Here is a 15,010-nt window from a genome sequence, read left to right on the forward strand (position 1 = left end):
CTACAAAACTTATATTTATCTTTCAGCTTTAAAGGGAATTATTTTTCTGTCTCTCAAAAATATTTAAGATTTTTAAATATTTATTAGGTTTTCCAAAGCTTCTTGGAATCCTGATTAGTGAACACTATAGCTCCATTGTCTGTATGTAGACTAAGCTAGTTTCATGTCCTTTTTTTCTGCTGATATGCATCAGGACCTTGAGACTAGTTTTCTACCATCCTCCATGAATGTTCTAGTGTGTGGTCAGCAGAGCTGTCTGTCATTCCTTGGCCTCATTTGCATTTTACTAGTGATATGCTGTAAAAACAGATGCAATAGAAAATAACGAGAGGGTTCTGTATAAAACAGACAGTAAACTGAGCGCAGGATTACTAGCTAGTATATATAGAGCTCTTTAATAGCTAAAAAACAAAACCAATATGAAATGGATGGATGTTTATTTCATTATCCCTTCAATTTAATAGAGGGGGACATTGATCTTTTGCTGGAGAAGTTTTATCAGGAAAACCAAGGGCACATCTCTTCATCTCTTTCTGCTTCAGTGAATAAACCGACCGCACTCAATGGAACTGGAACAGCTGCGTGCACAAGTAAGTAAGGAGAATTTTCTTAAGAGGTAACAGTAGGGTACTTGAGACCAGTTCTCTGAGTGTGCAGTTATATCTATCTGGGCTCTTGAAGGCAAAGGTCCCGAGGCAAACAGCAACTCGTATCTTGGGATATTCAGATTTACACTAATGGATGCTCTGCTGGGTATTGCAGTCTCTGAAGCTCTAAGTCTTGGTTCTGTGGTAGCAGGATGCTATTGCACAAGTTCACTTTCAGCTCTCAGACATTTAAGAGACTTACAGGACCAAAATGCCCAAATGCAGAAATTGCATATTCCATATAGATTTTCAGAAACTGGAAATCCTGTTCATAAGCAAAGTACCTTAAAGAGTAGATCAGTGATTCTTTGCCAGACTCTAACATTTTGTGTTAGACTTTGGACGTATATCTAAACAGGATTTTGTCTTTTTCCAGGTTATGAGATTGAACGACATCAGATTCGTCCATTCCAGCTAGCAGTGGCTCAGAAATTGCTGTCTCATATTTGCTCAATTGCTGACTCCAGCACACAAAATCTTGATTTGGGTTCCTTTGAGAAAATTGATTTCTTGATTTGTGTTCCACCCTCCGAAGTGACTTATCAGCAGACTTTGTTTCATCTCTGGCACTCAGGTGCTCATTAGTTAGTTTTATTTTAGATTTACAGGACATTGTTAAATGCATTTGTATCTGGAAATACTGACATTTGTTCCACTTCTTTAGGTATTTTATTAGAACTTGGATTAGAAAAGGAACATCTTACAAAGCAGAGGGTGGAACAATATGTTATGAAACTAGATGCAGAGGCCCAGATTAAATTCAAAGCTTTTTTACAAAACTCTATGCAGAATCCACATACACTGTTTGTCCTAATCCATGATCACGCACATTGGGATCTAATGAGGTAAGAAAACTGTAACTTGTTTTTAGAGAAATTCTTATTGTTTGCATTAGCTCTTAAGATCAGCTTTCTTGTTGTCCATTCCTTCATCTTTGTTTGCATCTTTCTGCTAACTCTTATCTTCCCATGCATTGAATAAACACGTTTCCTTTTAAGATCCTTCATGACTTATTCTTATCCTGCTTGTTATATAATGCCTCAATGGAACATTTCAACTTTTCTTACTCACCATTCTTATCTTCTTTCAGTCACATCTATTGTTTTTTTTTTTTTTTTGGCTGGTTGTCATTTGTTCAAAGGAAAGCTTCCTGTCAAAGTACATAGAGCTCATTATCCTCTGTTAGTGTCCTCTGGGCTGTAAAACATGCAAAACCCCTCCACAGTGAGTAGAAAAGTGGTGAGCCAACACTGTTGCTTATTTTTTAACTGACTGGAAATTTTCCAGTTCAATGTTTTTTTGTCCAGAATCACTGATTTGTAAGGATTGATACACAGTAATGTCAAGTAGACTTCTCAGGGAAGCGGGGACGTTCCTGTCCAATGTTTACCATATTCCCCATCAGCTCACTTGCAAAATTCACTGTTTCCCTCACAGAGCCCTATTTCCTTGGCTTCTTAAAGATCTACCTGCTGAGAAGTTGCACTGCTTTTACTTTCTGACTCCTGAGGTATTGAGGAGCTTGGAGAACATACTGAATTACAGAAATGCCAAGAGATTCCAATTTAAGGAGCACGGAAGTGTTTCTGAAATCAAGAACTATGGAATCTTACATGTAAATGGAATGGCAAGGTCTTGCCTTTCAGTGGTTAAAAATGATGATTTTCACCAAAACTTTATTTTTGCTTGTGAGGATTTCCTGTTCAACTCCTCCACATCTTATGAACTAACATGACCTATTACAACTATCATAGCCTTTAAGCCATTTATTCATGTAACATCTCTGAGTGGTAGGGAAGTACCTATATTGCTGCTTAACTTACATTTTTTTTCTTTTTATTTAATAAAGTTAGGTAAGTAACAATTTTATAAGTGACTATTCTGCACAGAATTCATGCCACCTAACTGAAGTCAGTTAAATGAGATATCTAAACCAGGAATGTAATTGCCTGGGACTGCCCAAGTAGTCACAACAGATCTGTGAGAGCTGACTTAAATCGTGGGTGGACAAAACTAGTTTCTGAAGTTACTTGTCTCTCTCTGCTGGTAAGAGAAGGAGCTTGCAGTGGCTAGGTTTGTAACTTAGTTACTGCAGTTAAATGCCAAAAATTAAATAGCATAAATTTGGACTGAGTTTTAAACTGGAGCAAGGAATTGACTCTAGGTGTCCCATGATAACTGGTATTTGCCCTTACAATAACTACTTTTCTTTTTCATAGTAGATCTCTCACAGGTAGTTTCCCTCTGTTTTTCTGTCATACTGGCTTAAACTGCTTTGTCATTCTCTATCTTGATTTTTGTAGGTAAGAATTATATTTTCTTAAGGGCAACACTAACAATCTGGCCAAAGTTGTACAGGACTATGTGTTTATTGATAACTGCCAAAACATCAGCTTCCTTTCATCCTTTTTCTCTCTTATTCTGGTATCTGTAAGGGACTGGTAATTTGCTAGCTAGAGAGCTTATCACAATCAGCTGAAAAATTCAGCTGCAGTGAAAGAATTTCTTTTCCCATCCATCTATGCAACAAAAGCAAAGAAAAGTGTCATAAGTTACTTGTACGTATTTAACGGTGATTTCACATCCATGTTAATACTGTTCCACTGACACAAATGTTCCCTTGTACTGATCACTTTGGAGAGTTTTGGGTTTCTTTTTTGCAGTGCTATGCATAGCCTTTATCCTCAAACAGAACTGTCTACAGGACTTGTTGATAGACTGTTGAACTGCAGGGAGGTGAAAGAGGCGCCAAATATTGTGACCCTCCATGTGACTTCCTTCCCCTATGCGCTGCAGACACAGCATACTCATATCAGCCCTTACAATGAGATCCACTGGCCTTCGTCATACAGCAATGTAAGATGGATGCTTTGAGGTGCTTTTGTGGGCTTTTCATAAGTTATTTTACATTTACATACTTGACAAAATTGTACAGGCCCCATGATTTTTGTAAACAAGAATGAAGTTTGCATGGCATCTTTTTCTTGCCCAAACTGTGGTGAATTCTGTTTCCTTATGTTTATCCTGCCATATCTTGCGCTTTTTCTTTATTCCTTATCTCTTCTATGAACTGTAGTAGCTCTGCTAAAAATCTTTAAGCTACATCAATGGAAACCATCTGAAAATCTTTCTTTAGATCATTACTGCATAAATATATGTACATATGTGGATTTTATTCATAGGTGTGCATATTTATTCCATTCATAGCTGTTCTGTCTTTGTATATGTACATGTGAGGAGAGAGAGAGAGAAAGGAACAAGGAAAAATTGTGTCAAAGTTCTGTTCTCTCTCATAAAAGATTCTGTTTGTCTCCTTTTTTTAATGTCTGAGTAGATGTATGCTTATTAGAGAATTATTGCAAATATATCAGATACTAATGGTTAATTAATAATTGATAGACTTTACCTTTATATTTTTGTTGCTTCATCTCCTTTAGGGAGTAGATTTGTACCAGGAAAGCAAGAAATACTTTGGACTGTCAGAGTTCATTGAGTCCACCCTCTCTGGACACAGTATTCCATTGCTTCGCTACGACAGCTCTTTTGAAGCAATGGTCATGGCTTTGGGAAAGAGGTAGGGTATCCTCCTTTGTCCAACACAGGAAGTTTAGGAGATGTGTTCTAGTGACTTGAGTTACTGTCTTGAAGCCTGATTGTTGTGGGTTTTTTTCTTCACTTTCCCAAAAATCAGATGTGTATACAAGGGCATTTAACTTGTTCTTATTTTCTCCTTCAATCTTTTTTGTATATATTTGGCCTGTAAACTAATCAGTCTAGGTCTCTTGCTATGAACATGCACACTGCTTAGCTCAATTTAGAAAGTGTTCTTGTTGTGACTACTAGCTGCTTTCATATTATAATAATCTAACATTGCATCTTCGTATAATTTCAAAACTGTTAATACTTTTGTTCAATGTTATCACTTGCTGAAAGCCAGACCAATTTTGATGTATGGAATTTGTGTATACTGCACTTGGATGATGAAGAGACATAGACATATCACTGTGCTTTATACACTTAAATCATTGTTAAAAACTTCAGAGCATTGTCAGAGCTTAAAAATGCATTCATTAGTTCTCTTTGGTCACTGTAGAGCAAGGAAACACTGGAAAAGAGTAGTGACCCATTATGCACATCTGTAGATGAAGTCTTTGGGATCTGTAAGAAGAACGAGACAGGAGAAGTAAAATCTTGTGTGTTTGTATTGCAAACTGGGAGACTGAGCATATCCTCACTTAACTGCCTGGGCTTGCTGCAGAGTGCCTTGGAGCTCTGATCCCACATATTGGGCACTTTTCTGAGCAAGGCATAGTTCCTCTTTTTACTGTGCACCTGGGTTTCATTTCTGTGAAAACCAGAGCAAAAGAACCTATTTCATATCCACGTCTCTTCCTTCCATAGACTGGGGATTGAGATAGGGTGTTCCTGGGATTAGGAACTTGGAGTGCTCACAGGATGCTGCCTACATATTCAGTCCTCAAAAACAAGAGTAAGTTGGCTCAGAGCTTCAGTAAGAAAACAGGAGAAACACCACCCCATCCCCTTCCCCTTAAGGAAAACACATGATGAAGAATGAGAGATGTGGCCTTACTGGACCACTTGCTTATTAAAGAAACAGAGAGACAACATCAGTTCTGATTGTGAAATGTTGCCTTGCAAAGACTATTCAACTGCAATTTGGTGAGATTCTGTTGTATAGTAAATATGAAGGATTCTTTAAAGGAGAAAATCCTGCGTTTACTACTATATTTTGTAAAAATTAGCGTTTTCAATTTATCCTTTAATACTTCACTATTTAATTCACCATTTATTTCAGGTTCCCCAGATTACACAGTGCAGTGATAAGAACTTTTGTCCTCATACAACACTACTCTGCAGCTATGATGGCAGTGTGTGGTCTTTCTCAGATGAAGAATTACACCTCAGTTGAAACTCTGGAAATCACCCAAAACCTAATAAACTCTTCAAGACAATGTCCTAGTGGTCATGGCCTCATGGTAGTGTTGAGAATTCCATGTACTCCGCTGGCTGCAGTGGCATATGAACGTCTGTATAATGTAAGAGAAAGACTAGCCCTTGAAGATAAGTTTGAAATAATCTTGGGAAGCCCTAATTCTGGAATCACAATAGGGAAGCACTTTGTGGAGCAACTAAAGGTAACTTGCAGGATGACATATACTGGGAAGCTTCATTTTTAGATGGGTAAATGGGGAGACTGTACTGGTGAGAGTTATGGTTGTGAGCTGAAATGTAGGTCTTACTAGTAAAACTAGAAGCTGTTAGAAGGACAATGACTTTTATCTTTTAGACATACTGTGTTTGACACCTCTACTGTCCTACCTCTGGTTAATTCTCAGTGGTATATTAACTAATATGACTAGACCTTGACCTCCAGCAGCAACTGTCCAAAACAGTTGAACTGCTTTTATCTACAGGGACCATGAGCAATAAAGGGCCAAATAAACTTGTCACAGTTTATACAGGATTCTCCCACAAAATCCTCATAGTGCAAAAAGCTTTTAATCTGTGACCAGTTATGAGTTGTATAATTCTTTTCACCAGCAGATGGCATGAAGGCACCAAACCAGAGATGCTAGTTACTGTCCTGGAACATCCCAGTATTCACAGCTCAGAACTTCATGCTTTTTGGATCATGTGTTCGTTTGTGGATTAATCAGTGTCCTTTAGGTCCAGAGTCTCATGTTAAAAGCCTCTGATACTGATACTTTTCATAAAATTACTATCATCTGATCACTACAACAAAAATGTGTTTACATTCTAGGATGGTGTAATATATGTACGGTACAGTCTGTACTGCTTCTGATTCAACACATGTTAAATGAAGTCATTTTAGATCCAGGGCGTAATGCTGATCTCATTCTGCTACAGATTAGGCATGACTTACTCTGAAAAATCAGTATTAGTTCTGAATCATACCCTGGTTATCTCCTCTGACACATGTGACAGTGGTACATGTACAAATGCCAGAGGCTGAGTTGTCATACTGTTGGTTCTACTGTGTATTCCTTATCTGTAGATCAGTCCTAGAGCAAAAAGGACTGACTGGTGTGAGAAAAGCAGAATTGCTTGATGCTTAACGGTCAAACAGTAGACCTAGTTACCAAATTCCTCATGAAGTTATCAGGAAACTGATAGTTTTAGAGGAGCGCAGGAGACTTCAGAGGGTGGCAAGCGAGGACAGCAGTCCATATGTTTCCCTTATTCCTCTAAGATGAAAAAGTCTCATTTCTAGCTCATTTTCTTCCATGGACTCAGTCATCGATACGTTGTCTGCCACATAAAGCAACTCGCTCTTCTCTCCCCTAAAACTCCTTCTCAGTTTTACTGTCTATTGTATCATATCCACTCTACCTGTTTATGCCCTGGCCTCAGTGCTATGCAGCTGGGAACTTGGGAGGCTTTTCAGACTGGAACGTACTGTCCCAATCTCCTTAGGCTTACAGCAGGAAATTGCTACCTGTAGCACTCTAGGAATTACGCAACTTACCCATGTTGAAACTGGCTCTGGTCTGTGGCTTCCCTTGGTAGAACGTCCATTCACTGTACAAATCCATTCAGATAATGGATGAGAAAAGTATCTATTTCTGTATTTTTGTTTGTGTCATATAGATATGTTCAACTATGTTTCTTACCTTATACAGATCTGGCAGAAAATTGAAGATGTAGATTGGAGGCCACAAACCTATTTGGAATTGGAAGGTTTGCCTTGCATATTGATATTTAGTGGTATGGATCCACAAGGGGAGTCTTTGCCACGGTAAGAAGATCCAATATTTTGTCAGTGGCAGTTTTTTGTCCATTACTTATCAAATGGCTAAAGACTAACTGAGTAATACTTGAGGGAGAAGAGAACAGATTTCAGTGTCAAGATTCTTTTTCCTTTTTTCTTGTCAGTTTTTATATCATAAATGCAAACTCCATATTATTATTGATAATAATAACCTCCTGTTTACAGCAATACAGAAATAGCTCAGAAAATATGATTAGAGCTGTTCCAGTTTAAGGAAGAAAATAAGATTATGTGGGGAAAAAATATTAGCTACTTTGGATACCTTAGGGTAGCTGAGACATCTGCATGATGCTGGTTTAAATGCTACAGGATGTGTGGAGAGATCAGTGCCTTCTGGAGTGGCCGCTGGAAGCCAGGCATGACACCCTGGGGCCATTAAGATGGCTCAAAATGCTATTGTGTGTTCAACTGAATCCCACTCTGTATGTTAGGCTTAGAACCCAAACTATTATTCTTTTTCCTATGCTGATGTTACTGTTCATGGCACTAGATTAAGCTGTATAATTGGATTAACAAAAAGTGTATGCACTGCAGTGGTAAACTTATTAAGCACAAAAATTATACCATGTTCTATCTCATCCATAGTTTAAACAGATTGTAAAAAAGTTCTCCTTTGGCTGTGTTTGTGAAAAAAAATTAAAGGAGTAGATTACAGTGAGTTTTCATGCTAATCCCTCTTGTTTCTCTCCAGATCACTGAGATACTGTGACCTGCGTTTAATAAATTCATCTTCTTTGGTAAGGACAACCTTGGAGCAAGAACTTGGTTTGGCAGCATACTTTGTGAGCTCAGAAATTCACACAGAGAAAGCAGTTGTGAGTGATGTGGTAGAAAGTGACCCAGAGAAACTAAGCAGCACTGATAATGAAGATGAAGAAATAGCCACAGAAGGTATTATTGTTACTGATAATAAATGAAGCTATAAAGTGATTGAGTTGATTAGAAAAAGCAGGATTGTATGGATATCTACTCAGTGAGAGTTTCTGGAGTTAGACTTACTGAGTGAGTTCTGCACCCCAATTTTTTCTTTATGGTCTTGAACCTGTGTTTTTTCAACCTCCCTGCCTGATGACTGCTGCTGCTGCAGCATTTGAATATCTTGCAGTCCTGCTGTTCTCTCTATTTTTTTTTTTCTTCCTTCTCTCACCTCCCTCCATAACTCCTTTCCCCTGTATATTTTGACAGCCACATAGTGGACCTTGAGCGGGTACGTCCAGTGAGCTCTGGACCTTGAGTGGGTACGTCCAGTGAGCTCACTGTTTGGGGTGCTGTGCTCTGCTGCCCCCCCTGCAGAAGTGAAGTGTATCTAGTACATCTGAGTAGTCCCTAGTTTCTAAGGTATTAGATAGTATGGCTAGAAAATATATCTGAACATAGGAACTTCTGAGTACTCCTTGAAAATGTCCACGAATTCAAGTTGACATTATAGAGTTGGTGGGTTTACAATTTTTTCAGAGAACAATTAAGAACATAAAAATATGTAAACAAACAAAAATACCCAGGAACTATTGGATTTTTTTTTTTGAGTGATAGTTGATGGGTGTTATCAATTATCATTAAGTTCTTTACGTTTTTCTTTATTGTCTGTTATGCTTTGTAACAGTAGAAAAAAAGGGATTTTTATCCACACAGATTACTTAAATCTGAAACTGCTTGCCTTTGTTTCCTTTTGATACTATGAAGAGGAAGAGAGGTGGTTACTGTTTACCAATTAAACTCATTGATAATAAAGATAACAGAACAAGTAAATGAAAATATAGTTTCTTTAATTGAATGTGTACTTTTCATTGAGGAAAGAAATACCTGAGGTAACGCTCAGACTGTCTACAATAGTGCCCTGCTTTAGATGTGATGACTACTTCTGTCCATTTAATTGAAGTACATTGAGATTGTATGTGTCTGAGTCAAATGGACACATAAGTTTTTAGGCATTTAAATTGTGAAACTGCTTTCCAAGTCCATGAAGTATGGTATGCTCCTCCAGAGTCCAGTTCAGAACACCCGAGACAGACTTACCGTCTGTGTTTTCTGCTGGTAGTGCTTACGTCTCTCTTTATCATAGTAAAACTGTTCAGAAACAAGTATTACAATTTAGAAGCCTAAGTTAGAAACTTCAAATGAATATCCTTGGTGGCCATCCAAATATGGATTTTTACCACCAAAAGCTGAAATATAATCTGGTCACAAAGCTGTACTCTGTGGGACAGGAGGTAATTTCATAACATACTGACAAAATACAGTTTATTGCCTGTTGGTTTCCCTGACATTGGATTAGTGAGGAAAGTAAGACACGGGTAGAAAGAGAAATCATGTTTGAGACATTACCAGCTCCTGGATGCAGCATTGATTTTGTGATGCTATTGCAAATCAGCGTAGTTAGATTGGACCGTAGGCAGATCTATTATTGTGTTAGGAACAAATACATTCCATACTGAAAACAGTGTCTGAATGAGGACAAAACCACACAAACTCTTGTGTACTTTCCTTACTCTGATGATATATCTGTGCCTTCTCAGAGACTTACTTAAATCATGTTTTGTTTTTGTTTTCCCTTGCTACCACTCATGAAACAGGTTCTGCTTCAGAAAAGAGAAGCCCTATGAAAAGAGAAAGGTCTCGCTCCTATGACTCTGCATCTTCATCTCTCTCCTCAAAAGCTTCCAGTAAGACCTTAAGATCTTAAATTACATTTCATAGTATCATAGAATCATAGAATGGTAGGGGTTGGAAGGGACCTTTAGAGATCATCTAGTCCAACTCCCCCTGCAGAAGCAGATCCACCTAGATCAGGTCACACAAGAACACGTCCAGGTGGGTCTTGAAGAATATAAATGAGATTAAATTACATTTAGAACATAAAAAGAGATCTTTTATTATTCTTAAATAAATAAATATTTTTTAAAAAGACATTTTAAAAAGATATAAATTGCTATGGATTTGGCAAGGTTTATTTTAATTTGATCACTAAAGATAACTTTAAAAATACTAAGGATCAGACTTCTGAAAGATAAGAAATAAAATATTTTATTGCTTTAAAAATAATCATAGGGTGGGGTGCCTAAACATCATTAAGATGTGCCACTGAGGGATGTATACTTAGTACTGTGATGGCTGAGTTTGTTAAAAAAAAGAAAACATGCTTCACATCTTCTAAAAATATATTGAAAATCTGTAGGACAAAAAGCATGCTCGTTCTCATTGGTGCTTTTACCTTTTTTGTTTTGCTTTTTAATGTTCACTCATTAATATGACACTGTTTAAAAACTTTTTTAGGGGTAGATAATTTTTTTAATCTGTTCATTTGGAGTTGACAAACTGATGTATCTAAATGATTTTTTAAATATTGTTTAAGTACACCATTGAAGTAGCAGAGATAGTTGCTCCATGTTGAAGTACAATTTTTCTTTCAGTTACAGCATTCTGCAGTGAGTCGTCTCCCCCTTTAATAGCAGCAGGGGATACAGCAAAATCTCACCAAGTCCTAAGTAACAGTGCTGAAGAAACTACAGATAACTGTGAAAAACAGAAGCAGAAAGTAGACAAGGGGGCACAAACAACAGTCAGCAAGCATTTGCCACCTGTGACTGAACAGCTGGATACAAACCAAAACATAAAAAGTGCCCAAATTTCCATCACCTCATCATCCTCCTCACCCTTTTCCTCCTCTTCTTCTTCCTCTGCACCTACTCATAACTCCTTCATCCTACAGACCTCTCAGTGCTTCATGACCAAAGCATCAAAACAGCCTCCCATAGTTTTCCTGCCCAAACTGGTTTATGACATTATTACTTCTACGGACAGTAGCGGACTTCCCAAATCATCTTCCCTCTTGCCTTATCATTCTGTTATGTGGGCAAGTTCTTTTCGTCCTCTAATGAGTAAGATGATGACTTGCACAGAGCAGTCTCTATACTACCGCCAATGGACTGTTCCCAAGCCAATCCATATGGACTACAACAATAGAAATGAGGGCAGAATGGACACCTTTCACCCAAGAAGGCTGCTGCTGAGTGGGCCGCCACAGGTGTGTAATAAGAACAAGGTATTACCATTGATTTATTTTGTTTAATTTTATCATAATCTCAGAAAAAAAATAAAGTAGCTATTGTTATTCATACTTACACTGGTTTTGTTTGTGGAGAGTAAGTCGCTCATGTTTTATTTCCTAATATCTTCTATATAATAATTGCCCTTTATTCTTAGCCTCAGCTCAAAGACAATGAGGTTGCAGCAGTGTTCATTTTCTATCAATCTTTCTCCATTAAATTTTTTAAGACAGTTTGCTCAAGAGATAGATTTCATGTATAATTTCAGTTTTTAAAAGTTGAATATGCACTTACATTTTAAATAAAAGTCAAAGATCTTCACAAAACCACTTTCTTATGATCAATCTGAAGACAATCGGGAGTTTATAATTGTTTTCTGTTACTTGCACACAGCAGAAAGAAACAGACAGAAATATTGCATGCAGGAAGGACAGTTCAACATTATCAGAGCCATATTTGAGCTGACTCAAGAGTTTTTAAATTACTTTGAAAAGATATATGGAAATGGGTATAGCCCTAAGAAGTTCTTTCTCTTCTAATTTCTGTAAGAGTGTTTATCACTTCCCTAGGTACCTCCTAGTTCATTGCATTTTACATACTAAAGATAATATTGTGCCTCTCATGTTCTGCTGAAGTTCAGAGCAACAAGATGGGAAGAGATACCATGCCTGCTGAGAGCATATATATGTCCTATCAACCTCAGAAGTCAAAAAGGATAAATCCAAATCAAGACGAAGGCCTATGTTCCCAGTTATTGTACCATCAACCCAAAGAGTTAATCTAAAGATAGTTACTCATTCAATTTGCCATGTTGTCTACTCTTCTATGCCCATCTGTTGCAAAAGGAAACTTCACATTGCTGTATGCTTGATGGTGGTGTTCTGTTGTACACCTAAATTTCTGGTGCAGGAGAGTAGAAAGAGACTAGGTGGGCATTTCTTATCAGGACTTCCTCCTGCAAATGTTGCTGTAATTCATACAGAATTCCAGAATGTAGTCTGATGACTTTTCCACTGTCCATTCCTTTAATCTAAATTGTCTGTGTTTGCCAAACACTGAGGTGTTATGTGATAAAGAAACTGAATTTCATACTCCTCTGCAGCATAAAGGCAAATCCATTCTGGAAGAGAAATGTTATTTATTTCCATCTCAAAGAAAAAAAAAAGAATTCCACAGTTTTTGTTAGGATTTTATATGTATAGACATCAAGCACCACAAAGATATTATTCCCAAGTCCACCCTAAATATCCAGATTAGCTGATAAGTAAATATTTCTTCAATATTCCTTTGTTTATGAGTCTTAATTGTAAATCTGTGATTCTCAGGAGAATCATTCAGAAACTTCTGAGAGCAAACTAGAGATCTGTTAGAAGGTTTTGGTGCTTCATACATTTGGTGCTTGCCATTGAACAAATTATAATTAAAGACAAAATTTCTTTATTTGTTGTCTCAGTCCCAGGACTTTTCACTATCAACTTTTTTTTAAAAAAAATATTGAATAGGACTCCTGTGGATCCCCTGTATGGTGAACCTCAATCTGATACAACTTCTTTTACTTGAACCACAAACACACAGAATCATAGAATCTTAAGGGTTGGAAGGGACCTAGGAAGATCATCTAGTCCAACCCCCCTGCTAGAGCAGGGCCACCTAGAGTAAGTCACACAGGAACTCATCCAGGTGGGGTTTGAATGTCCCTAGAGAAGGAGACTCCACAACCCATCTGGGCAGCCTGCTCCAGTGCTCTGTCACCCTCACAGTGAAGAAATTCTTCCTTGTGTTTCTTTGGAACCTCTTATGTTCCAGCTTGTACACACTGCCCCTCATCCTATCACTGGACATCACTGAGAAGAGCCTGGCTCCATCCTCCTGACACCCACTCATTATGTATTTGTAAACATTAATGAGGTCACCCCTCAGTCTCGAAACACCTTCTCCACAATGCAGGTTATTTCCTGTTCTTGCACTAAGTCATACAGTTGGATCAGTTCCTTAAGGATACTCTTCACAAATTTATTCATTTTATATTCTTCATTTTTTTTTCTAAAGAGTATACCTGTTTCACTCAGAACTAATTCACACACATCAAATTAGAAGTATTATGTCTTCTTCCTAAATATCAAAATTTATGTGTATATATTCATTTTAGTATGTGGAAAAGTATCTTTGCTTCCTTTACTCTTTTAACCTCTCAAAGCACTAAAAACTCATGTACATCAAAGAGCTGTAAAAGTATATTCAGTGTTTATTGGTTTAAGGTATAAGAATACAGTTTTTCTTCTAGATAATAGTTGCAATAAAATATACAGAAAGTAGAATTATCCTCTTTTTAGGAAGAAATATTTTTTCTTCCTGAACATAAGAGGTTCCAAAGAAAGACAAGAAAGAATTTCTTCACTGTGAGGGTGATAGAGCACTGGAACAGGCTACTCAGATGAGTTGTGGAGTCTCCTTCTCTGGAGACATTCAAAACCCACTTGGACGAGTCCTTGTGTGACCTACTCTAGGTGGCCCTGCTCTGTCAGGGGAGTTGGACTGGATGATCTTTCAAGGTCGCTTCCAACCCTTAAGTTTCTGTGTTTCTGTGTTTGATAATATTAACATTCTACATGGACATCATGCTTAATGCATGAAGAGATCTAGGCATAAATAAAGACAATTATTAGACAGCACCTATCTGAATAGTAATAACATCTCAGCCAAAGAGTAAAACTGTCAGAGTACTGTGTTTTAAAAAATTGAGAAGTATTTGTTTTATCAGGCAGCAATTACTTTACTAAAATTCAGATCAGGAAGCAATTTATTGGTTAACATGAAAAATATGAAAGGAACACAGGTAGAACACTAGGCACGGTGGTGAACCAAAATTATAATTCTCACTGGCGGGTTAATTAGTAATGAATTCATCCTTCTCTCACAGGGATATTTTACCCCTGGTACTGGTCAAAATGTTTTGCTAGAAGACTTGATGCATTTTTACAAGGACAATTATGTAAATTGTAAGGTAATACGTGGATTATTTTTACAAGAAGCTTTAGGAAATGAATAGGTGTAGAATAGATCAATATATTTATCTGTAAGTCAGCTTACATCATTGAAATTAAGACATTGGTTAGTGAGTATGAACAAATATGCACCACCATGAACAATATGGTGGAGTCTCCAGCCTTGGAGATATTTAAAAGATGCATAGATGAGGTGCTGAGGGACACAGTTTAGTGATGAGCTTGGCAATGTTAGTTTAGTGGTGGACTTGATGATCTTAAAGGTCTTTTCCAACCAAAATGATTGTATGGTTGTATGGTTCTATATATATCATGTCTATGGCTAGAAATCTAGGCCCTACTGCACACAAGAAAATGCCTTTAAGGAAGCTTAAGTTCATGGAAATATTTTTTTTCGAAAAATTCATCTTAAAGTTCCCCAGGCTGCAAATCAAAGTTTTGCACCTTTGTTTTTTAACTGGATATAACAACTTAGAACTAGGATTTTCCTTAAGCGTGGAA

The 15,010-nt window shown here is 37.4% G+C and overlaps 1 protein-coding gene across 1 annotated transcript in view; it reads left to right on the plus strand.

Annotated features, from left to right (window-relative positions):
• The window catches only part of GREB1 (growth regulating estrogen receptor binding 1), a 53,692-nt gene that overhangs the window by 20,724 nt on the left and 17,958 nt on the right, over nucleotides 1-15,010 (plus strand). The window contains exons 12-21 of the mRNA XM_061990090.1: nucleotides 465-590; nucleotides 1,024-1,221; nucleotides 1,312-1,492; nucleotides 3,311-3,503; nucleotides 4,085-4,221; nucleotides 5,464-5,803; nucleotides 7,310-7,425; nucleotides 8,150-8,349; nucleotides 10,032-10,121; nucleotides 10,869-11,482. Coding sequence (XP_061846074.1) covers nucleotides 465-590; nucleotides 1,024-1,221; nucleotides 1,312-1,492; nucleotides 3,311-3,503; nucleotides 4,085-4,221; nucleotides 5,464-5,803; nucleotides 7,310-7,425; nucleotides 8,150-8,349; nucleotides 10,032-10,121; nucleotides 10,869-11,482 — 2,195 coding nt within the window. The remainder of the gene's footprint in view (nucleotides 1-464; nucleotides 591-1,023; nucleotides 1,222-1,311; nucleotides 1,493-3,310; nucleotides 3,504-4,084; nucleotides 4,222-5,463; nucleotides 5,804-7,309; nucleotides 7,426-8,149; nucleotides 8,350-10,031; nucleotides 10,122-10,868; nucleotides 11,483-15,010) is intronic.

This window comes from Colius striatus, chromosome 2 (genome assembly GCF_028858725.1).
Source record: "Colius striatus isolate bColStr4 chromosome 2, bColStr4.1.hap1, whole genome shotgun sequence".
Lineage (NCBI taxonomy): Eukaryota > Metazoa > Chordata > Aves > Coliiformes > Coliidae > Colius > Colius striatus.